The 25443-nt window shown below is 46.2% G+C and overlaps 1 protein-coding gene and 1 long non-coding RNA gene across 3 annotated transcripts in view; one reads left to right on the top strand and one right to left on the bottom strand.

The window, feature by feature from the left end:
• Positions 1 to 1179: 1179 nt before the first annotated feature.
• Positions 1180 to 3968, bottom strand: LOC141731937 (uncharacterized). The gene is made up of 2 exons (XR_012583827.1): positions 3525 to 3968; positions 1180 to 3494 (listed from the first exon to the last, which is right to left on the bottom strand). It is a non-coding gene; the product is annotated as an uncharacterized LOC141731937 (long non-coding RNA).
• Positions 3969 to 4649: 681 nt separating this feature from the next.
• Positions 4650 to 25443, top strand: part of UNC5D (unc-5 netrin receptor D) — a 113259-nt gene continuing 92465 nt past the window's right edge. Inside the window, exon 1 of one of the 2 annotated variants that reach the window (XM_074559242.1) lies at positions 4650 to 5331. In XM_074559242.1, coding sequence (XP_074415343.1) covers positions 5247 to 5331 — 85 coding nt within the window. In that variant the 5' untranslated portion in view covers positions 4650 to 5246. The remainder of the gene's footprint in view (positions 5332 to 25443) is intronic. The other variant, XM_074559243.1, reaches the window with a different exon arrangement.

Genomic DNA, 25443 nt, shown 5'->3' on the forward strand with positions numbered 1-25443 from the left:
AGGAGAGTGTCTCAAACACCAGGGTAGAGGAGGAAAAAGCTGAATTTCAGCAGTTTGGGGCATTCCCAGTGTCCTGAACACTTTTATCTCCACACGATCCTGGCTCCTGATGGCCGGGCTGGGTCGGAGCCTTCAGCACTCCCGGAATTCCCGTGATTTGTCCTTGCCGGGTGGGTTCTGCTCTCTCTGAATTATTCACCTGTGCTCAGGTGTGAACATTGCAGCCGCTGCTCCCCGTGACAGCATCAATGGCTCAGGTGCGTTTATTCTCTTTTATCCGGGGATGTTTTCATTTGCCAGAGCAGCAGGAGGAGGCAGCTGCCTTTCATCTGCGCCCCCAGCCCCTCCCTGGCAGGTGATGGAAATCCTGATTTATGGCACAGGTGGGAGCTCCGAGGGCTCCATCAAACAGCCACACACGGAGCTCACCTGGTGCAGAGATCCTCGGCAAACTCAGCTGGAATGTCCTGCTGAGCCTCCTGGATTTTTTATTTTATTTTATTTTATTTTATTTTATTTTATTTTATTTTATTTTATTTTATTTTATTTTATTCTAATTTTTAAAATTTTATTTTAATTTTATTTGTTTTAATTTTTGTTTTATATTTATTTTATTTTTAATTTTTATTTCTTTTATTTTATACTTTATTTTATTTTTTTAATTTTATTTTTTAAATTTTATTTTTATTTTCTTTTATTTTATTTTTTATTTTCTATTTTATTTTATTTTACCTTATTTTATATTTATTTTATTTTTTTCTGTTTTATTTTATTTTTTATTTTATTTAAATTTTATTTTACTTTATTTATTTGAATTTAATTTTTATTTTATTTTAATTATGCTATTCTATTCTATTCTATTCTATTCTTTATTTCAGCCTGCAGCTCTCTGGGCTATTGAAAACGATCTCCACGAAAATTTCCTCTGCAGCTGGAAGTTCAGGGAGTCAATGAGGATTGCAGGAATCTCCTCAGTGCCCAGCTGGGAGACACAAAACCAAACCTGAGATGGGGAAAAGGATCCCAGGAGTTCCTGTGGGGAGGAAATTTTGGATTCTGGATCCGCTCTGACCCTCCCAGGAGCATCCTCAAGATGTTCAGGAAAGGCCAAACCACAGCAACTTTCTCCTTTTTGCTTTTTATTTGTATTTTTTTTGGTGGGGTTTTGATGCAGCTGCCTCCAACTTCCAGGAAATTCAGGCTCCAGATGTGGAACGTGGCCCAGGCCTGCATTCCTGGAATCCCTGAAGTGCCCAGAGCTTCACTTTGCATTTACTCTGCACCCTTGTTTATTCTGCAGCAGCGCCTGAAGGACGGATAACTTCAGCTCAGGAGGAGCTGCCTCACCCCGAGATTTTATTTTTGTGGAATATTCTGCTTATTTCCATTTCCAAGTGCGCTGATTGAAGCCGCAGCTGCTGCCCTTATTTCTACTTTTGCTCTCTCCTTCCCCATCAGAGCTGCGTTCGGAGCTGAGCACTCGGTATTTTTATCTGAAGCACCAAACACAGACTCCGTGGCGTAGGCAAAAATCCATAATTAGTGGGGCTCGAGGCAGAAGTGGCTGCACTGACGTGGGCAGGCTCAGGAGGATGCTCTGCCACGTGAAAACTTTGCTGTGGATCTGTCCAGCTCTGCCCCTCCGTGGGGTTCTGGTTTGTTTTGGTTTTTTGTGGGTTTTTTTATTATTATTATTGGTTTTTTTTTTTTTTTTTTTATTTTCCTTGGCAGCATCAAACACAGAGAAATGACCTAAAAGGCTGTTGAAGAAAATGCATTTTTCATCTATTTGCTCCATGCCTTTGTGAGCTGGAGCCTGGCGAACGCACGTTGGCGAGGGAATAAGGAATCTTCAGATGTGATGTGCTCAGATATTGATTTTTTCCCCTTTTCCTCTCTCTTAAAATTCTGTTTACAAATTCCTTTTGCTTTTAATTATTTGTTTCCTCCTGCAGGCAGCACCAAGGCAGGTGCTGGGCCCTGCTCTTCAGGATGAGGCACCAACCCTGCTGCATCCTCACAGCCTCTTCCAGCAGGGACTGCAGAACATTTTGTGCTGGCTGAGCCCCCCAAAAGTGGAGAAATGAGGGGGGTTTGGGGCTGGGGAGGCTGGGATGGGGTGAGATCAGGGCAGATGAGGGCACGGGTGGGGATGAGCCCTGAGCGTTTGTGAGCCCCCATGGAAATGGAGTTTATTCACAAAAGGGAATGGAAATTGAGGGTTTTTTTTCCAAAATGGGGTGGAAAATGGAGTTGGTTTCTAAAAGGAGGATGGAAATGGAGTTGATTTCCAAAAGGGGGATGAGCCCTGAGCTCTGCCCTGGGCCCCCATGGAAACGGAGTTGGTTTCTAAAAGGAGGAAGGAAATTGAGGTTATTCCCAAAAGGGAAGTGGAAATTCAGTTGATTTCCAAAAGGGAAGTGGAAATTGAGTTTATTTCCAAAAAGGGGGAAGGAAATGGAGTTGATTTCCAAAAGGGGGGTGAGCCCTGAGCTCTGCCCTGGGCCCCCATGGAAATGAAGTTTATTTCCAAAAGGGAAATGGAAATGGAATTTATTTCCAGAAAGGGATGGAAATGGAGTTGCTTTCCAAAAGAGGGGTGAACCCTGAGCTCTGGACCCCAGTGGAAACAAATTGATTTCCAAAAGGGGGTGGAAGTGGAGTTTATTTCCAAAATAAAGGGGATGAGCCCTAAGCCCTACTCAATACCTGATGGAAATGGAGTTGATTCCCAAAAGGGGACAGAAATGGAGTTGATTTCCAAAAGAGGGATGGAAATTGAGTTGATTTCCAAAAGAGGGATGGAAATTGAGTTGGTTTCCAAAAGGGGGATGAGCCCTGAGCTCTGCTCTGGACCCCAATGGAAACGAAGTTTATTTCCAAAAGGGTGATGGAAATGAGGTTGATTTCCAAAAGAGAGAATGGAAATGGAATTTCCAAAAGTGGAATGGAAATGGAGTTTATTTCCAAAAGAGGCATGAGCCCTGAGCTCTGCTCTGGGCTGGACCCTGATGGAAACGGAGTTATTTTCCAAAAGGGTGATGGAAATGGAGTTGATTTCCAAACTGAAAGGGGAATGGATTCCAAACTGCAACATCCTGGCCAGGAATTCAGCCGTGCTCCCTTCCCCAGCCAGAATTCCCTGCAGGCACCCAATGCAAACAGAGCTGGCTGTTCCTGCCCTGTGCTGAGGGAATCTCCACTCCTGAGCACCAAATCCCATTTTGTGCCTTCTCCTGCCCCGTTTCTGCAGGCTTTGTGGCTCTGACACACCAGATTCCCCGTGGCTTTGCCCCTTTCCTCTCCCCTTCTGGAAAGAAAACACCACAAATTGCCCAAATCCTGTGTCCTGGCTGGATCCAAGGGCAGAGCCTGGCAGAGCTGCTGTTCTTCACAACCACAATTCCCAATCCAGCCGTGTCCTCTCCTCCAGGTGCTGCCCCTGCTTCCCAACCTCTCCCTGGCTGGATTTATCCAGAGCAGATCGACCGTGCCTGGATTTATCCAGAGCAGATCAATCGTGCCTGGATTTATCCAGAGCACAGCAGCCGTGGTGGCTCCACCGGGGCACAGCCAGGAGTTCCTGGCCTTGGACCCTCGAGGTGTGTCCTGATCAGGTGTGTGATAAAAATATTGATGTGCAATTAGCTGGGGAAGGGAAATGCTGCTGCTGCTGCTGCGGGCAAGAAACGGAATTTTAGATCACAGCCCGCTGCAATATTGATAACAACAGCCCAGAACGGACAGGTGGGCTCGGGGGGTTTTTCATCCTGTTGCTGGGCACGGGGATGGGATTTGAGGGGTTTGGGTGCAAATGTGGGAGGTTAAAGGGTGGAGAAGGGCAGGGAGGGTGCGGGGACATGCTTGGTGTCACAGCTTGGTGTCACAGCTTGGTGTCACAAGATTGGTGGCACAGCTTGGGTGGCACAGCTTGGTGGCACAGCTTGGTGTCAGAGCTTGGTGGCACAGATTGGTGTCACAGATTGGGTGTCACAGCGTGGCCTCGGGGCTGCGGGGGGACCTCGAGGCTGCTTCCAGCGGCTCTCCCAGGGTGGGGCTGGGGGGTCCCGCACCCCCAGGTGAAGGGACAATGTGGGGCGGACCCTGGGCGTGTCCCGACCGCACACCTGGGCGTGTCCCAGCTCATCTGGACGTGTCCCCATCCCGCACATCTGGGTATGTCCCAGCACATCTGGGCGTGTCCCCTCGCACCTGGGCGTGTCCCTACCCAGCTCACCTGGGCATGTCCCCATCCCGCACACGTGGACGTGCCCCCAACCTTGCACATCTGGATGTGTCCCCCATCCTGCACACCTGGGCCTGTCCCCTCTCACCTGGGCCTGTCCCCTCTCACCTGGGCGTGTCCCAGCTCACCTGGGCGTGTGCTCACCGCACACTTGGTGGTGTCCCCATCCCGCACACCTGGACGTGTCCCCGCACACCTGGGCGTGTCCCCGCACACCTGGGCGTGTCCCAGCTCACCTGGCTGCCCCTCCTCCGCCGCACTTTGGGGGGGAAGGGCCGGGGGAGGTGTTGGGGGGGAGGATGTCGCGTGTCCCCATCCCCCCCCATTCCCCCCCCACCATCCCGCACCTGCGCCCGCGCCGCCGGCAGGCCCCGCCCCTCGCGCCCCTAATTGGCTGCGGGGGGAGGGGCGGCTCATTAGCGATGCGGGCGCGCGCCGCGGCCCCGGAGTCGGCGGCGGCCGGAGCGGGGAGCGGAGCCCGCAACGCCGGGAGCCGAACAGCGAGAGCGAGCCGGGGAGAGCAGCGGGAAAAACCCCCCGAAACCGCCCGAAACCACGGCTGATCCTCCGGCTGGAACTCGGCTCCGCATCCCCGGCTCCGCATCCCGGGGATCCGCATCCTGCAGCTCCATCCCCAGCTCCGCATCCCACGGCTTCATATCCTGGGGCTCCGCATCCCGGGGCTCCATCCCGGCTCCGCATCCCAGGCTCCATCCCCGGGCTCCAGATCCCACAACTCCATCCCCGACTCTGCATCCCGCTGCTTCATATCCCGGTGCTCCTCATCCCGCAGCTCTATCTCTGGTTCCGCATCCCAGGGATCCGTATCCCGGTTCTCCATCCTTGGCTCTGCGTCCCGGTGCTCTGCATCCCGCGGCTCCATCCCCGGTTCCGCATCCCGTGGCTTCATATCCCGGTGCTCCGCATCTCAGTTCGCCATCCCCGGGCTCCGCATCCCCGGCTCTGTTCCCGGCTCCATCCCCGGTGCTGCGGGCTCAGCATGGGCGGCGGAGCCCCGCGCCTGCACCGGTGGCTGCTGCTGCTGCTGCTGCTGGGGCTGTGCAGCCGGACGGCCGCGCTGCGAGGTAAGCGGGGCTCGTCCTGCCCTCCCCGGGGCGGCTCTAGGGCGCGGGGGTCCCACCGGTTGCTGCGGGGCGGGGATGGGGGAGCGGGAGATGCGCGATGCGGAGGATGGTGGGGACCCGCCGGGAAAAACATCCGCTGTCCCAGCGCCGGGAAAAACATCCATTATCCGAGCTCTGGGAGAAATCCCGTATCCCAGTGCCGGGAGAAATCCCGCATCCCAGCGCTGGGAAAAACATCCGCTATCCCAGCGCTGAGAGAAATCCCGCATCCCAGCGCTGGCAAAAACATCCGCTATCCCAGCGCTGGGAGAAACACCGGCATCCCAGCGCCGGGAGGAACAGCCGCATCCTCCCTGTGCGAGGAACATCCACATCCCATCTCCCGGAGAAACACCCGCACCGCCCTGGGCACCGGGGGCGACGGCGCCGGGGGTCCCGGCCGCGGTGCCGGGGTGGTCTCGGGGTGATCGTGGCCGTAGTCCCGGCTGTGATTCCTGGATGGTCTCTGGGTGATCTTGGTCGTGATCTCGGTGTGATCCCCGTCGTGATTCCGGGATGGTCTTGGGGTGATCCCTGCCGTGGTCCCGTTGTGGTCCTGGGATGATCCCGGCCATGGTCTCGGGGTGGTCCCGGCCGTGATTCCGGGATGGTCTCAGGGTGGTCCCGGTCGTGGTTTCAGGGTGGTCGCGGCCGTTCGGCTCTTGGGGCGCATCCCATCCCCGCAGGCTGCGGCTCCGCTCTCGGAGCGCTCCGCGCTGTGCGGGGCAGCAGCCGCGGGCATCCCGCGGGGCCGGGGCCGCCTCCGGGCCCGGACACCTCTCGGGCTGTCCCGGGACGGGCTCAGGGACCCGCTCGGGCTGTCCTGGGACGGGCTCGGGGGGCTCGGTCTCTCCCCTGGATGCCTCTGGCCGATGCGCACAGGCGGGTGGATCTGTTTCCAATCTGTTTCCCGTGTACCGGAGATGCTCCGAGTCCTTTTTTTGGGTGATTTTATTTAACTTTTCGCTGGTAAATCACCGGAGGGCAGTCACCTCCTCATGGCACCCAGCAGAGGATGCCCGCAGCCCTCACCGCCCGGGCTCCCGCTCCCTCGGCGGGGCTGCCGGGGCTGCTCCGGGCGCTGGAGGTGCGGGGATGTGCGGGCGGGGCTGTGTCCTGCCTTCGGAGGAAGGATCCTGCTGCCGTGAGCATCTCTGTGATGTTCAGCACCAGCGCTGCTGCCTGCACAGCGCAGCGATCCGACTTGGCAGCTCCTCGCAGCCGAGCTCTCCCTCTGCACATCGGTGGGGTCTGCGCTTCCATTTCCCTTCGGATTTCCTTTTTCCTCCCATTTCCCTTCGGATTTCCTTTTTCCTTCCAGTTCCTTTGGATTTCCTTTTTCCTTCCATTTCCCTTTGGATTTCCTTTTTCCTTCCATTTCCTTTTGGATTTCCTTTTTCCTTCCCTTTCCTTTGGATTTCCTTTTTCCTTCCAGTTCTTCTGGATTTCCTTTTTCCTTCAATTTTTTGGAATTTATGGGTTCTGCTCTCTGTAGGTGAGACCATCCTCAGGTGTAGCCACAGCCTTGTGCCACCCTGGAGCCTCCTTGGCCACTTTACCTGCCCGGACCTCTCCCTGAATTGGCTCCAGCAGAGGCAAAACTGGGAGGATTTTGTGTAATAGACAAAATGTGCTTTTTTTTGGGGGTGTTTAGGGGGAGGAAACAACAGCCCCTGTAGGGGAGACCATCCTCAGGTGTAGCCACAGGCTTGTGCCTCCCTGGCCCCCTCACCTGCCCAGACCTCTCCCTAAATTGTCTCCAGCAAAGGCAAAGCCAGGAGGATTTTAACAGCCAAAATTTGCTTTTGGGAGAGGAAAAGAACCCCCAGCCAACTCCCAGAACCCCACCAGTGTAGAGGGCGGTGAAATAAATGACAGGAGTAGAATGGTAAATAATAATTCCTGGGTTTTGTTATACTCCCTGGCTCTCTCAACCTGCCTGGACCTCTCCCTGAATTTGCTCCAGTAGAGGTATAACTGGGAGGATTTTGTGTAACAGCCAAAATGTGCTTTTTTGGGGGACGAGAAAACCCCAAACCCCACCAGTTTAGAGGGCAGTGAAATAAATAACCAGAGTAGAATGGAAAATAATAATTCCTGGATTTTGTCATGTTCCCTGGCCACCTCACCTGCCCGGACCTGTCCCTAAATTGTCTCCTGTAAAGGCAAAGCCAGGAGGATTTTAACAGCCAAAATTTGCTTTTTGGGGGATGTTTTGGGTGAGGAAAAGAACCTCAACCAACCCACAAAACCCCACCAGTCGTTTAGAGGGCTGTTGGGGGTGTTTTGGGGGAGGAAAAGAACCCCAACCAACCCCCAGAACCCCACCAACTTAAAGGGCAGCGAAATAAATAACCAGAGTAGAATGGAAAACAATAATTCCTGAGTTTTATTGTAATTTGATCAACCAAAGTATAATCGATTGTGTGCCTAAATCAGTGCTGGAGGTGCCCTCTGTGCCTCCCACCCTCTGGCAGCTCCAGCTCAGGAGGTGGAATTTCCCACCACGGGGCTGGAGGATGCTCCTGGTGCTGCCAAGCAACAAAAATTAAAAACTCAAGTTGGACATTTGGAGTTCTGGGCTGGGGCAGGGGTTTGGGCATGGTTTTGGGGCAGAACATTGATTTTTGGGCACTTTGGTGGCTGGAGCAGCGAAAGCTCAACTCCAAGCCCGGAGCTGGGAGGGTTTGGTTTATGAAGTTGTCTCCAAGCTGCCTCAGAGACAGATTGTGCTCAGATCTCTTGTTCTGAGCGGGGATTAAAGACAAATGGAGCGGTTGTAGAAACCCCTGGCATGGTGTTTGAAATCTGTTGGAATGAATATCCATGGATACCTCTGGGCTTGTGTTTTTACAGCAAAAAAATTGCCCTGACAGGCTGGAAACTGGAGGAAAGAGTCACTAATATTTATTATCTCACTGATGCCTCCAAACTCATTTTTGAATGGAGATGTCTGAATTTTCTGAATTCCCTGCTGCACCTCCGAGCTGTGCCTCAGATCACAGAGATCCGGGTGGGTTTGGGGCTAAACGAGATTTGTCTGGGGGTTTTCCTGCTCGGTTTGGTGCTAAACGAGCATTGTTTGGGGATTTTCGTGATGATAAAGTGAAGATGGGGCGGCTCTGTGGGCAGGGAGCGTTCCTGTGGCTCTGGGGAGTTTTAATTTGCTTTTTTTTGGCCGTGAGAAGCTCTGATCTCTCTGCTTACAGTGGAGCTGTCCAGCAGGACAAAGAAATAAAAATTTTTAAAAATTCTCCAGAGGAACAAGGCTGGGTTTGGGTAAAACCAGCAACTTGTGGTGGTGTGGGGATGGGTCTGGCGGGGAGGGCAGGGCTGGGGTGCCCAGATTGGTGCTTTTGTCCTGAATTTAATGATGGAAATTGGATGAACCCCCAATTGTTGATCCTCAAGGGGCTGGGATTTGGGGCAGGGCCACTCTGGGGGTGGCTGTTCCTTGGCTGTGCCCATTTCTGATGGTTTGGGGCAGTTTTGGGCAGTTTTGGGGCAGTTTGGGGACGTTCAGCTCCTGGTGGGACATTTCTGCTGTGCCAGCCCCAGCTGAGGGCACAGGCCCTGTATCAATAATAACACTGACTAATATCAATAATAACAGGTTAATATCAATAATAACACAGGTTAATATCAATAATAACAGGCTGACATCAGTAATAACACAGACTAATATCAATAATAACACAGACTAATATCAGTAATAACACAGGCTGATATCAATAATCACACAGGTTAATATCAATAATAACACAGACTAAGATCAGTAATAATACAGGCTAATATCAATAATACAACAGGCTAATATCAATAATCACACAGATTAATATCAATAATAGCACAGACTAATATCAGTAATAACACACACTAATATCAATAATAACACAGACTAATATCAATAATAATACAGGCTAATATCAGTAATAACACAGGATAATATAAATAATATTATTATCAGTAATAACACAGACTGATATCAATAATAACACAGGCTCATATCAGTAATAACACAGGATAATATCAATAATAACACAGGCAGATATCAATAAAATATCAATAATAACACAGGCTGATATCAATAATAACACAGGCTGATACCAATAAAATATCAATAATAACACAGGTCCTGTATCAATAATAACACAGGCTGACATCAATAATTATACAGGCTAATATCAATAATACCACAGACTAATATCAATAATACCACAGGATAATATCAATAATACCACAGGATAATATCAATAATACCACAGGATAATCAATACCACCCCTGGATTGATTGATCGGCTCTCCAGGTGTTTCCAATAGCCCAGCATTGATGGCTTGGCACGGGATAAACACAAACCCAGGCCAGACCTGGAGCTGCTGGAGCTGTCCTGGCTCTGCTCCATGCAGGAATTTCTGTCATTTCTGTATTTTTGGTGTTTTCTGTATTTTGGTCTCGTTAGGATGAAATGTTCATTAAAATAACAACCACAAGCTCTGCTCCCAGCTGTCCTCCCACTCCCCTGCAGTGCCTCGTGTGGGCTTCCCCATCAATATTTATATTATTGAGTTTCATTTTTTAATTTATTTTATTTCAACCTCCCAAGGAATGAGCTCCATTCCCAGGGTATGCTGAAGGTCTGGAGTTTTTGGGGCACTCAGGCTTTGGAATAAAGATTATTCCCTCAAAATCTGGGGGAATTTGGGGGCTCTGTATTTATATTATTGAATTTCATTTTTATTATTTCAACCTTTATATTCTATTTATATGTTTATTATTTATATTTATAGTTTTGAATTTCTTTTTCTTTAATTTTATTTCAGCCTCTCAGAGAATCAGCTCCCTTCCCATTCCCCATGTCCCAGTGTGTGCTGCAGGTCTGGAGCTTTTTGGGGGACTCAGGCTTTGGAACAAGGATTATTTCCTCTAAACCACACGAAATTGGGGTCTCTGTATTTATAATTCTGAATTTATTTTTTTAAATTTTATTTCTACCTTTATATTATATTTATATTATTTAAATTTATATTATTGTATTTAATATTTTTTATTTTATTTCAACCTCCCAGGGAATGAGCTCCCTTCCCAGAGTGTGCTGAAGGTCTGGAGCTTTTTGGGGCACTCAGGTTTTGTGGAATAAAGATTATTTCCTCCAAATTTGGGGGAATTTGGGGGCTCTGTATTTATATTATTGAATTTCATTTTTAAAGTTTTATTTCAACCTATATATTATTTTTATATTATTTATATTCATATTTATATTATTGAATGTCATTTTTTATTTTATTTCAACCATTATAATATATTCATATTCTTTATATTTATATTATTGAATTTCATTTTTTTTTTTAATTTTATTTCAACCTCTCAGGAAATGAGCTCCCTTCCCATTCCCCATCTCCCAGGCTGTGCTGCAGCTCTGGAGCTTTTGGAGCACTCAGGTTTTGGAATAAAGATTATTTCCTCTAAATCTGGGGGAATTTGGGGTCTGCAGAACAAAGCTGAGTGTCAGGAGTGGAATTATTGTGTCAGGGGTTCTGTCCAGTCCTGGATTTCCTCTGTTTTTTGTGCTGTGACAGAATTTGGGAGAGAATTCAGAGAGAAAAAGTGACTTTGGGCAGGAATATCTGAGCCCTGACCCTTTATCAGGGCGTGTTCCACTCACAAATAATGTGATTTATGCCCAGATGGAAAATCGCGGAGCAGAGGAGCCCCGGGGGCCCCTGGCTGAGCATTTTCTGTATTTTTAGCCCAGTTTCTGGTGGAAGGAGCAGGATGTTGACACCAGAGGCTGCTGTTCCGGAGGCTTTGGGCTGCTGCAGGAGCAGATGGTCACATTCGTCTGCCTCCAACGCAGAAACGCTTCATTTGTGCTGTTAATGCTCTGCTTGTGCCACGGGGGGCTCAGGGAGGGTTTGTGTCCCATCAGATTCCACCAAAAATTCCCTTTTTGAGTCCCACAACCCCCCAAAAGTCCCTTTTTGTGTCCCCTCAGTTTCCACCAAAAAACACTTTTTGTGTCCCCTCACCTCCCCCCAAAAATCTCTTTTTGTGTCCCCTTATTTCCACCAATAAATCCCATTCTGTGTTCCCTCAGTTCCACCAATAAATCCCTTTCTGTGTTCCTCAGTTCCTCCAAAAAATTTATTTTTGTGTCCCCTCAGTTCCCCCCAAAATCACTTTTTGTGTCCTCCCAGCTCCACCAAAATATCCCTTTTTGTGTCCCCTCATCTCCCCTGAAAAATCACTTTTTGTGTCCCCTCATCTCCCCTGAAAAATCACTTTTTGTGTCCCCTCAGTTTCCCCCAAAATCACACTGAGAGTCCTCCCAGCTCCACCCAAAAAATCCCTTTTTGTGTCCCATCAGATTCCACCAAAAATTCCCTTTTTGAGTCCCACAACCCCCCAAAAGTCCCTTTTTGTGTCCCCTCAGTTTCCACCAATAAATCGCTTTTTGTGTCCCCTCAGTTTCCACCAATAAATCGCTTTTTGTGTCCCCTCAGTTTCCGTCAAAAATCACTTTTTGTGTCCCCTCAGCTCCCCCCAAAAATCTCTTTTTGTGTCCCCTCAGTTTCCCCCAAAATCACACTGAGAGTCCTCCCAGCTCCACCCAAAAAAATCCCTTTTTGTGTCCCATCAGATTCCACCAAAATTCCCTTTTTGAGTCCCACAACCCCCCAAAAGTCCCTTTTTGTGTCCCCTCAGTTTCCACCAAAAAACACTTTTGGTGTCCCCTCTATTTCCATCAAAAATCACTTTTTGTGTCCCCTCAGCTCCCCCCAAAAATCTCTTTTTGTGTCCCCTCAGTTTCCCCCAAAATCACACTGAGAGTCCTCCCAGCTCCACCCAAAAAATCCCTTTTTGTGTCCCATCAGATTCCACCAAAAATTCCCTTTTTGAGTCCCACAACCCCCCAAAAGTCCCTTTTTGTGTCCCCTCAGTTTCCACCAATAAATCGCTTTTTGTGTCCCCTCAGTTTCCATCAAAAATCACTTTTTGTGTCCCCTCAATTTCCATCAAAAATCACTTTTTGTGTCCCCTCACCTCCCCCCAAAAATCTCTTTTTGTGTCCCCTTATTTCCACCAATAAATCCCTTTCTGTGTTCCCTCAGTTCCACCAATAAATCCCTTTCTGTGTTCCTCAGTTCCTCCAAAAAATTTATTTTTGTGTCCCCTCAGTTCCCCCCAAAATCACTTTTTGTGTCCTCCTAGCTCCACCAAAATATCCCTTTTTGTGTCCCCTCATCTCCCCTGAAAAATCACTTTTTGTGTCCCCTCACCTCCCCCCAAAAATCTCTTTTTGTGTCCCCTTATTTCCACCAATAAATCCCTTTCTGTGTTCCCTCAGTTCCCCCCAAAAAAATCATTTTTGTGTCCCCTCAGTTCCCCCCAAAAATCCCCTTTTGTGTCCCCTCAGTTCCCCCCAAAAATCACTTTTTGTGTCCTCCCAGCTTCACCAAAAAAATCCCTTTTGGTGTCCCATCAGCTTCCACCAAAAAAATCACTTTTTGTGTCCCCTCATCTCCCCTGAAAAATCACTTTTTGTCCCCTCAGTTACCACCAAAAATCCCTTTTTGTTTCCCATCAGTTTCCACTAAAAAAAAATCCCTTTTTGTGTCCCTTCAGCTCCCCCCAAAAATCCCTTTTTTTGTCCCCTCACACCCCCAATAAACCCCATTTTTTGTCCCCTCAGCTCCCCCCAATAAATCACTTTTTGGAGCAGGCAGGGAGTCAGAGGTGAACACCTGGAATTTACCTGCACAAAGGTAAATTACCCCCAAAATTACCCCCAGTAAATCACTTTTTTGTGTCCCCTCAGCTCCTCCCAAATATCCCTTTTTGTCCCACCACCTCCCCAATAAATCCCTTTTTGTATCCCATCAGTTTCCACCAAAAAATCCCTTTTCGTGTCCTCCCAGCTCCACCAAAAAAATCCTGTTTGTGTCCCCTCAGTTACCACCAAAAATCCCTTGGTTTCCCATCAGTTTCCACTAAAAAAAAATCCCTTTTTGAGTCCCATAACCCCCCCCCAAAAAATCCCTTTTTGTATCCCCTCAGTTCCACAAAAACATCACTTTCTTTATCCCCTCAGTTTCCACCAAAAAATCCCTTTTTGTGTCCTCTCATCTCCCCCAAAAATCACTTTTTTTTGTCCCTTCAGCTCCCCCCAAAAATCCCTTTTTTTGTCCCCTCACACCCCCAATAAACTCCATTTTTGTCCCCTCAGCTCCCCCCAATAAATCACTTTTTGGAGCAGGCAGGGAGTCAGAGGTGAACACCTGGAATTTATCTGCACAAAAGTAATTTACCCCCAAAATTACCCCAAATAAATCCCTTTTTTTGTCCCATCGTCCCCCCAATAAATCCCTTTTTGTGTCCCCTCAGTTCCCACCAATAAATCCCATTTTGGAGCAGGCAGAGGTGCCTGAGCACCTGGAATTTACCTGCACAAAGGTGATGAAGGTTTCCTTTCCTGGCTTTTGAGCCACCCAAAAATGTTTTTAATTAAGAAATTTTATTATTAAATCCACTGACTTGCCCAATATAGTTTAATGCCAAATACTTCCAGGAATTTCCATGCAGGGAATTACCCTTAATTACACTTTGAAATCATCACCCTTAATTAATTAATTTTGTTTTTTTTTTTTTTTTTGCACAACTGGTCTCCGGGTCTGTCACTTTTATAAGTTCTGCTCCATTTGCATATTGGGGTTAATTATCTAATTACAGATTCAGGTTATCAAATCCCATCCTTGTTTTTTTCTCCTAAATTCAGTTATTTACACTTTTTTTGGGCCTGGAGCTTGTCCTTGGTCCCAAGCTGAAAAAGGAATTATTTTGTCTGCCCTCCCTGTGAAAAGAACTTGCAAACAACACAAAACTCAGAGTTACTGAACTCTGAGGATGTAAAAAATAGAAAATCTGGAATTTAAGGCATCATTTCTACAGGGAAATGTTTTATTTCGTGCTCTTGTGAGGTTCCCTGAGTGCTGCAGACGTCTGGGGAGCAGGATTTGGGAGGATTATTGTTGGGAGATTTCCTTAAGATGTGCTAATTCTGCAAAGGCTTTTTCTCCTCTGTAAAATTACACAGAAACTGCTTGGAATTATTGGGGGTTTTTATTTTGTAGCAAAAAGGCCCAAAGTGCCTTTTGTCCCTTCCTTCCTTCCTTCCTTCCTTCCTTCCTTCCTTCCTTCCTTCCTTCCTTCCTTCCTTCCTTCCTTCCTTCCTTCCTTCCTTCCTTCCTTCCTTCCTTCCTTCCTTCCTTCCTTCCTTCCTTCCTTCCTTCCTTCCTTCCTTCCTTCCTTCCGCCACTTCCTTCCTTCCGCCACTTCCTTCCGCCACTTCCTTCCTTCCGCCACTTCCTTCCTTCCTTCCTTCCTTCCGCCACTTCCTTCCTTCCTTCCTTCCGCCACTTCCTTCCGCCACTTCCTTCCGCCACTTCCTTCCTTCCGCCACTTCCTTCCTTCCTTCCTTCCTTCCTTCCTTCCTTCCTTCCTTCCTTCCTTCCTTCCTTCCTTCCTTCCTTCCTTCCTTCCTTCCTTCCTTCCTTCCTTCCGCCACTTCCTTCCTTCCGCCACTTCCTTCCTTCCTTCCGCCACTTCCTTCCTTCCTCCCCTTCCCTTCCCTTCCCTTCCCTTCCCTTCCCTTCCCTTCCCTTCCCTTCCCTTCCCTTCCCTTCCCTTCCCTTCCCTTCCCTTCCCTTCCCTTCCCTTCCCTTCCCTTCCCTTCCCTTCCCTTCCCTTCCCTTCCCTTCCCTTCCCTTCCCTTCCCTTCCCTTCCCTTCCTTCCTTCCTTCCTTCCTTTCCTTCCTTCTTTTCCTCCTTCCCAGAGATTTTATTCTCCTTTTCCTCCCTTCCCAGTGTTTGTATCTCTATTTCCCGATTTGTCTCCCTATTTTCCTCCCTTCCCAGTGATTTGTATTCCCCTTTTCCTCATTTCCCAGGGATTTGTACCCCTATTTTCCTCCCTTCCTAGAGACTGTATCCCTATTTTCTTCACTGGTGTTTCTATTCTTCTTTTCCTCCCTTCCCAAGGTTTATATTCCTCTTTTCCTCCCTTCCTAGAGATTTCTATCCCTATTTTCCTCATTTCCCAGAGTTTATATTCCTCTTTTCCTCGCTTTTCCTCACATTTGCCACCCAAGCAGGTGAGAGCAGCTGAGTGCTCTGAATTTAGGGACAGGATCTGTGGGAATGTGGGGGAAAAACATCAGGAATTTTTATTTGGATTATTCCAGGCCCTGTTCCTGCTGGATCTGCTGTTCCCAGAACTCTCCTGAATGCCCTAAAATCAGAATTTTCCTGCCCTAAAATCAGATTTTTCCTGTCCTGTCCTGCTTGGGTGAGAGCACCTGAGTGCTCTGAATTTCAGGACAGAACCTGCTGGGATCTGGGGGAAAAACATCAGGAATTTTTATGTGGATTTTCCCCTCAAGAAGGGCTCCAGAGAGGGCAGAGAATCCCAGAGGAGTTTGCTCACACAGCCTTGTCCTGCTGGGTTGTTTTTTTTTTTATGTTTTTTTCCCTTCAGGGTGATTTAATTGCATGTGAATTGAGGTTTTTTCCGCTGGATTTGTGCTGTCAGTGCATTCCATCGGCCTCGACCTCTGCCCTGCAGCCCTGCCCGGGCTGGCACAAACCCCGGGCTGGTAACGGGGACATCGCTGTCACTGTCCCTGCGCTGGGAAAATGCGAATTTTATTTTTATTTCACAAATGTTGGGAAAATTAACCCACAAACACCAGAGGTTTGTGTCCAAAAAGGAGACAGAGGAGTCCTTTGACTTTATTCCAATCAAGGCAGAGGCCATGGGACATCCCCTGGGGTCTCTCAGATTTTTGGAGGATGCAGCCTCCCCTTTATATCCCAATTTCCAGCCACATTTCCCTTCTCTCTTTCCCCATTTCTGAGGTACTTGAGAGGTTCAGACTCCCCAAAACACCTGATCCCAAAGATTCCCCTCTAATGTATAACCCTCTCTTTTCATTTTTAACTCTTATGGAATTTAGGGGGTTTTCCCCATTTCTGAAGTATTTGAAAGGTTCAGACTTCCCAGAACACTGGATACTGAACATTTTCCTCTAATGCACAACCCTCCCTTAAATTTTTAATTCTTACTGAATTTAGGGGTTTTTCCCCATTTCTGAGGTACTTGAGAGGTTCAGACTTCTCAATACACCTGATACCAAAAATTCCCCTCTAATTTATAATCTTCCCTTTCAATTTTTTAATTCTTACAGAATTTAAGGTTTTTTCTTCCCCATTGTTTCTTTCATCTTCCAATGTCTAATTTCATTGATCAGCAACCCTCGCATTGCTATTTTTGACATTTTTGGGGTGCTAGCAGTGCCTCTCAATGCTGAGGGGACTTTTCCAGGTTTATATTTTTCCTGGATCTCCCTCTCTGCCCCTTCTGCCTCCCCAGACCTTTGGTTTTGGGATATTTGCTCCTTTCTGCTTTTTCTGCTCCTGGAGATTTTTCCTTCCAGGTTGATTTTTGAGGCATTTTCTTTGCTCTGCACCTCTGATTAAAGCATCCTTCCAGCCCTTGGGCATGGAAATGTCACAGTTCCTGGGCTGTGTTCCCATTTTCCTTTCCCTTTCCCCCTTTCCCCCCTTTCCCCCTTTCCCATTCCCTTTTCCCTTTTCCCATTTCCCTTTCCCATTCTGTTTTCCCTTTTCCTGTTTCATTTTCCCTTTTCCATTCCCTTTTCCCTTTTCCCTTTTCCCTTTTCCCTTTTCCCTTTTCCCTTTTCCATTTTCCCTTTTCCCTTTTTTCCCTTTTCCCTTTTCCCTTTTCCCTTTTCCCTTTTCCCTTTTTTCCCTTTTCCCTTTTCCCTTTTCCCTTTTCCCTTTTTCATTCCCTTTTCCCTTTTCCCTTTTCCCTTTTCCCTTTTCCCTTTTCCCTTTTTCATTCCCTTTTCCCTTTTCCCTTTTCCCCTTTCCCTTTCCTTTTTCCCTTTTCCCTCTTCCCATTCCCTTTTCCCTTTTCCCTTTTCCCTTTTCCCTTTTCCCTTTTCCCTTTTCCCTTTTCCCTTTTCGCTTTTCCCTTTTCCCTTTCCCATTCCCTTTTCCTGTTTCCCTTTCCCATTCCCTTTTCCCTTTTCCTGTTTCATTTTCCCTTTTCCATTCCCTTTTCCCTTTTCCCTTTTCCATTCCCTTTCCTCATTTTTTTAATTCCTTTCCCCCCCATTCGTGGCTTTCCCCCTCCTCTTTTCAAGTGGCATTTTCAGATAATTCCTGAAAAATTAATCACCACCAAAAAAAATTAAATTAAAATTAATCAATGCAAAAAAACCCCACTTGACAAGGTGGCTTTGACTCACAGATGCAGAAAGAACATTTGGGCTGAAATGCAGCGGGTTTGGGTCTGGTTTTAAAAACTTTTAACACACAAGAGACTTCTCTGGGTGAATTTGAACCAGATAAATGTGAAACGGAGCTAAATCTGCTGTTCCAGTGAGGTTGTGTTTAAATGAGAGCTCACTTAAAATGTTTTATGGCTGCTGCTGGCCACGCTGGGTTTCTGCAAGCTCTTTATTTTATTTTTGATCTTTATTTAACCTGGAAGGTGTCCTGAGCAAGCCAGGCAGCTCCTGGGGAATCTCTGGCAGTAAAAGCTGCAGGAAATGGCAATTTTGGTGATTTAGGGCGATATTTTCAAAGGGTGTTTGGAGTTACCAGCAGAAACTGTGCCGGGGTGGATTTAGTGTCAGTAAAAGGCACAAAAATCTGATTTTTGGGTCAATAAAAGGCACAGAAATCTGGGGTTTTGTGTCAATAAAAGGGACAGAAATCTGGTTTTGGTGTCAGTAAAAGGCACAGAAATCTGGTTTTTCTATGATTTATGAAGGTGATTTATGGTGATATTTTCCTGGGGTGTTTGGAGTCACCACCAGGAACTGTGCCAGGGTTGGGTTTGGTGTCAATAAAAGGCACAAAAAGCTGATTTTTGTGTTAATAAAAGGCACAGAAATCTGGTTTTGGTGCGCTGAAAATGACAATCCCTGCAGCTGCTCTGGCCCTGAACTCTTGGGTTTGTTGTTATTTTTGTTGGTTTCTTGTTTTGTTTTGGTTTTAGTTATTTTTTGGCCCTGAACTCTTGGGTTTGTTGTTATTTTTTATTGTTATTTTCTGGCCCTGAACTCTTGGTTCTGTTGTTATTTTTCATTGTTATTTTCTGGCCCTGAACTCTTGGTTTTGTTGTCATTTTTTCTCTCTCTCTCTCCCATTCAAAGCAATGATGCTGTGGGAGGATGAACACAGCTCTAATGCAGAACAAATAATTGTCCTTCAAAAAAGATAAAAGGGAAAATCGAGTGCTTGTCCAGGCCCCTTTTATCTGCACCAGGAACCAATTACTTAATTTGTGATGAGGTTGGGTCTGGGCAGTGAAAAGCTGAAAATTCACCTCTGGATCCGGATCCATTTTCTTCTCATTACTCCGAGAGGATGTTTGCCACCTACAAATTAAAACCAATTAAAACACTTGTTGACCTCCTAAATTGTTATTTATTCATAACAATTTAAATCGCCGCCGCTTGTAATTTAACTAATAATTCCATTTGAAATAATTGAAATAATTAATTTAAAGCTGAGTGATGTCTGAGGGAGTAAAATGGCATAAAAAAAAAAAAGTGGTTTTATCAATAACATGTCAAAAAGCAATCAATATTTAGCTCTGTTAATGGATGGTGATATTAAAAATAATAACAACCTGCTTGAAGCACTGAAATTTCCTCCTGGATCCGAGTTCTTGCCTGGAAACAAAGTCCTGGATTTTACACCTTCAAAGCACAAAAACATCTTTAATATTAGAGGATCAAAGAAGGGAGGAATCCCAGAGCTGGTGGGAAAGGATTTGCTGATAAAATCGTCCCGGGTGGGGAGTTGGTGTCTAATCCAGGGTGATTTCACTGCAGCTTCCCTGGGGTGTCCTGAGGAGCAGCAGGGCTGGAGGGCCAGGGGGACCCCAAACCCCAAAACTGCATTTTCATGTTCCCAAACCCCAAAATTGCATTTGCTTCTTCCTAAACCCCAAAATTCCCAAACCCCAAACTGCATTTTCCCTGTTCTCAAGCTGCATCTCCCCATTTCCAAACGCCAAATTGCATTTCCCTGTTCCCAACCCCAAACTCACTTTTCCCTGTTCCCAAACCCCAATGTTCCCAAACCCCAAAGTGAATTTCCCTTGTTCCCAAACCCCAAAACTGCATTTACCCTATTTCCAAACCCTAAGGTGCATTTTCTCTGTTCCCAAACCCCAATGTTCCCAATCTCAAACTGCCTTTTCCCTGTTCCCAAACCCCAAAACTGCATTTACCCTATTTCCAAACCCCAAGGTGCATTTTCCCTGCTCCCAAACCCTAAACTGCATTTCCCTGTTCTTAAACCGCCTTTTTCCCTGTTCCCAATCCCAAACTGCATCTTCCTGTTCCTAAAACCCAATGATCCCAAACCCCAATGATCCCAAACCCCAAAACTGCATTTCCCTGTTCCCAAACCCCAATGTTCCCAAGCCCCAAAGTGACTTTTCCCTGTTCTCAAACCCCAAAACTGCATTTACCCTATTTCCAAACCCTAAGGTGCATTTTCTCTGTTCCCAAACCCCAATGTTCCCAAATCCAAATCTGCATCTCCCTGTTACCGAACCCCAAACTGCATTTTCCTGTTCCCAAACCACCTTTTCCCTGTTTCCCAAACCTCAATGTTCCCAAACCCAGAACTGCACTTACTCTATTCCCAAACCCCAAATTGCATTTTCCTTGTTCCCAAACTGCATCTCCCTGTTCCCAAACCCCAAAACTGCATTTACCCTATTTCCAAACCCCATGGTGCATTTTCTCTGTTCCCAAACCCCAAACTGCATTTCCCTGTCCCCGAACCCCAAACTGCTGAGGCCCCTGGATGGCTCTGGGATGGCTCCTTGAGAGCAGCTCCAGTGGGATCAGGAGTTTTGTTTTCCTGCTCAGGGTTTGCTCCTGGCAAAGCTGGCTTTGTGTTTCCTCACTGAGGCAATTTTGCTGTGTTTTTAATTTTTATTTTATTTTATTTTATTTTATTTTATTTTATTTTATTTTATTTTATTTTATTTTATTTTATTTTATTTTATTTTATTTTTATATTTTTCTGGAGCCTTTCTGGGCAATACCTTGCCCCTTTGCATTTCTCTCAGTGCTGTCTCTGTGCCTGCCCAGGTGTTTGCCCTCTGTTTGCGCTCTGCTGTGCCTGCAGAGCTTTTCCCTCCCCTTTGTCCCCACTGGAAGGGAATTCTCAGGTCAGCAGCCAGGAGAAACAGCCTGGAAAACAACTTAAAGAGCAGAGCAGATCAGCTGAGGTGTTTGATTCATTGTTTGATTCGTTTGGATTCCTGAATGCATCCTGGAGGAATTTATCTCGCCGGGGTCAGGAGTTTCCCAGCAAGCAGCAATTTCCAGTTGGTTCAAGCCCTTGGCTTTGTGGCCTGGAGTGGTGCAGAGGAGATCAGAGTGTGCCTGAGGTGCCTCTTCACTCTGAGTGTGCTCCTGCCTTTGTCCCTCTGCCAATGGCCAGGCCAGAGAGCAAATTGAGAGGGATTTGTGTACACAGGGATTGGGGCAGTCTGCTCCAGTGGCTGGAGAGCCCAGGAACCCAGTGCTCCGAATAAAGCTTTCCTTTTTCCTCTTTCCTTTTTCCTTTTTCCTTTTTCCTTTTTCCTTTTTCCTTTTTCTGTTTTCCTTTCTTCTTTTCCTTTCTTTCCCTTCCCTTCCCGAATCTTCCTTTCCTTTCCTTTCCTTTCCTTTCCTTTCCTTTCCTTTCCTTTCCTTTCCTTTCCTTTCCTTTCCTTTCCTTTCCTTTCCTTTCCTTTCCTTTCCTTTCCTTTCCTTTCCTTTCCTTTCCTTTCCTTTCCTTTCCTTTCCTTTCCTTTCCTTTCCTTTCCTTTCCTTTCCTTTCCTTTCCTTTCCTTTCCTTTCCTTTCCTTTCCTTTCCTTTCCTTTCCTTTCCTTTCCTTTCCTTTCCTTTCCTTTCCTTTCCTTTCCTTTCCTTTCCTTTCCTTTCTTTTCCTTTCTTTTCCTTTCCCCTTTTCCTTTCCCCTTTTCCTTTCCCCCTTTTCCTTTCTCCCTTTTCCTTTCCCCTTTTCCTTTCCCCCTTTTCCTTTCCCCTTTTCCTTTCCCCTTTTCCTTTCCTTTTTCTCTTTCCTTCCCCTCTTTAACCTTCCCCTACCCCTTTTCCTTTCCCTTTTATTTTCATTCCTTCCCCTCTTCTCTTATTTTCTCTTCTCTCTTCTCTTTTCCCTTTCCTTCCCTTTTATTTTTTTTTCCTTCTCCCTTTTTTCCCCTATTCTTCCCTGTGACTAGAGCAGCACTGAGCTCTCCCTGCCTCTCTCTCCTGTTCCACCTGCACAGGATTTTTCCTGCTCCATCCCTGGAATCTCAATGATTTTCACGAGGATTTGGGAGCTCTTCCCGCGACACCTCGGGGACAGCAGCGCCTTCTTTGTAAACTCTTTATTGGCAACAATTTCCTAAATCAAAGCAATCTGTGCTTCCCCATTTACAATTTCATTTCCAAGCACTAAAACCTCATAAAAAGGTTTAGAGCACGGACTCCTGGCGGCTGTGAAGTTCCCCAGCAGTGGTGGCATTATCTTCACCGGAGTATTTTATCTTTAAAAATTACAAGGATTTGTTCTGCTCTCTTTTTATGCAGAAATAGAATGCTAACAGATGCAAAGTTTATTTTTAAACTTGGCTAGGGGCTGGAAAAGCACATTTAGTGGAGGTGTCATTTGGTGCTCTGAATATATTTCAGGCTTTAATAGTAAAATGCTTTAAAAAATTACAGAGCTGATAATTCCTGTGCTGGAGGTGACACCGAGGGTGACACCCAGAGCTCCCCCTGTTGTTTCCTTCCATGCCTTCCTGCCTGGGTGGTGCTGGAGAAGCAGGTTACTATTAATTATTATGTATTATTATTAATTATTAATAATAATTATTAATTATTATTAATTATTATTATTGTTAATGAGCAGGAGAGGTGGAGCAAGGGCTCTGCTCATCCCTGCCAGGCTCTGTGTGACCCAGGGGTGTCACATTGGCGCTGGGAGGGAACATTTGTGTCCCCCTCAGGAGGAGAGGGTTAATTTTACTTTAATTTTCATTTAATTTTCGTTTAATTTTCATTTAATTTTCATATAATTTTCATTTACTTTTCATTCCATTTTCATTTAAATTTATTGAATTTTTATTGAATTTTTATTGAATTTTGTATTTAATTTTCATTTAATATTTTTAATATTTATTTTAATTTTCTTTTATTTTAATTATTTTAAAAACAATTTTTATTTTCTTTTTATTTATTTAATTTAATTTTAATTTTACTTGGGTTTTAAATTGTGCGTTTGGGCTCTGAGGAGGTTCTGACAATTGAGGTAAATCTTCATGCCAGGGTTGGGGGTAAATTCTCATCCCAGAGTTTGGGGTAAATCCTCATCCCAGGGTTTAGGTTAAACCCCCAGGTTTTAGGTTAAATCCTTTTTCCAGATTTTGTGTTTGACATTTTTGTTTGGTTTGCTGGAGTTTTTTGGGGTTTTTTTGGTTTGTCTGTTTTGTTTGGGTTTGAGGGTGGCTGCACATTAATTGACTTTTTTCCCTCCTGTAACATTGGCTCGTTAAGGCTGGCAAATGTCACATTTTGAGACTGAATAATGCCTGGAACCAGGACATTTTTGGTGCTATTAAAGCTGGGAAATGTCACATTTTGAAGGTGAAAAATGCCTGGAAACAGGCCAGGGGACAGAGAGGGACAATTTCCCAATTCCAGCCCATTTCAGCAGCTGGGCTGGGTTTGGGATCGCCCAGCCTGGCTGGGCTGTGAGGAGATAAAGCCTGGAGGGAGATTAAGGATGGAGATTAGGGAGGGAGATAAGGGAGGGAGATGTGCTCTGCTGCCCTTATCACCCCTCATTCCCAGCCTTTATCCCTCAGGATTGAAGCTCATCCTCAAGGAGGAAAATTCTGGGATCAGTTTGGGCTGAGCCCGTCTTTGTGTCTCCTGACTGGGATTTGAAACACAAAACGAGCAAAACAGCGAGATTGCCAAAGCCCTTGGGTTTCTTTTGGAATTTTTTTTTTAGGTTTTATTTCTTAAAGCCAGGCCTGGTGTGTGGTTCTGGGGGGCAGAGCTGAGGGGGATGCTGGAATTCCTTGGGAGCCTGGATGAGCCCAAATCCTGATTTTGTGTGGGCTGGTGCAGGGTCTGTAATGCCCAGGCAGGGCTGGGGGAGATTTCCCATCTGTGCCTCTCCAGGGGGATCAAGTGTGTGCTGTTCCCTTCCATCCAACAGGAATTTTCATTTATTACATCTCAGTTAATTGGGAAAACACTCCGTGGTCCTCATGAGCTGCTGGAACTTCAGCACAGGTTCATTGGATACTGTGATGGAAACTTCACAGATTCCAAATGAACTTTAATTGTTGTGGATTCATGGAAATTATTTGTTATAAATGACAGTGAGCCAGCAAAACAAGGGGTTCCTCACCTATCCAACAGGAATTTTTATTTATTGCATCTCAGTTAATTGGGAAAAAACTCCATGGTCCTCATGAGCTGCTGGAACTCCACAAATCACAGAGAATCCAGCAGAGGTTCATTGGAGAATGTAATGGAAACTTCAGGGACTCCAAATGAACTTTAATTGTTGTGGATTCGTAAAATTAATTGTTATAAATAACAGTGAGTCAGAAAAGCAAGGGGTTCCTCACCTATCCAGTGGGAATTTTCATTTATTGCATCTCAGTTCCATTAAAAACACTCCGTGGTCTTCCGTGACCCGCTGGAACTGCATGAATCCAGCCCAGGTTCATTGGGGATGTCACAGAAACATCACAGACTCCAAATGAACTTTAATTGTTGTGGATTATGAAATTAATTGTTATAAATAACAGTGAGACAGCAAAACAAGGGATTCCCCACCTATCCAACAGGAATTTTTATTTATTGCATCTCAGTTCCTTTAAAAACATGAGTGCTGGAGCTCCACAAATCCAGCGCAGGTTCACTGGGGGAATTCACAGAAACTTCAGGAACTCCAAATGAACTTGAATCATTGTGGATTCATGGAAATGCTTTGTTATAAATAACAGTGAGGCAGCAAAGCAAGGAAGGAGTTGCAGATTTGCCTGCTCACACCTTGGGATCATCCCCAGGGCTCTGCCCCAGCCCTGGCAGGGAGTGCAGAGCGTGTGAGGCGCTGATTAAAGCTCTGTGTTAATTGTGGATCCCGAGCAGGAGACAGGAGCCCTCAGCTGTCAGCTCCCAGCCCCTGGCATATGGTTCCATTAAGATAAAGGAACAAAAGGTAATTTACAGGAACAGATGGGCTTGAACTCTTTCTGGAGCTGCTGAATACTTTTTTTAATTTTTAATTTGCGGCGACTCCTGCACGCAGCATCGGAGCAGCTCCTCTGTCGTGTTCTTTTAGAATCCACCAGCAGGGAAAATGTCTGTGAGGGATTCCCTGGGAACTTTGTGTCTGCAGGGAGCGCCTGGCCAGGGCTGGAATTCTGCAAATCCTGGGAGTGCAAATCCTGCTGGAAAAGCCCCAAAGCCACCTCTGACAGCAGGGACAGGGCAGGAATTAGCTGAGGTTTTGCACCAAATCCCAGAGCAGGTTTGGGCACCAAATCCCCGTGTCACAGACATCTTTTCATGAAAAATCCTTTCCTTAGGATTTTTCCCTCCTGAGAAGCTGAAAGGCCTCAGGAACAAAATGTAAACAATGGTTATCTGCTGCTGTGGAATGCAACAGGTGGGTCTCCTCCTCCTTCTATATAAAAATAGGATAATATTCTATTCCAGACAAGTGTTAATGCACAAACCATTGTTCAATTTGTCCTGACTTTTCTACTTCTTACATGATTTTTCTGCTGACCAATCTCATGGCGGCTGCTTTGCTCTAACCGCAGTTCTGCTGTCTCTGAGCAGAACTTTCCCAAAGCCCTCTGATTTTATGAATTGATAAAATCTGATTTTATGGATTCCCACACTCAGTGCCTGGCTCTGGGACAGGGCATCAGCTGATGGAGATTTGG

This window comes from Zonotrichia albicollis, chromosome 26, assembly GCF_047830755.1.
Source record: "Zonotrichia albicollis isolate bZonAlb1 chromosome 26, bZonAlb1.hap1, whole genome shotgun sequence".
Taxonomy (NCBI): domain Eukaryota; kingdom Metazoa; phylum Chordata; class Aves; order Passeriformes; family Passerellidae; genus Zonotrichia; species Zonotrichia albicollis.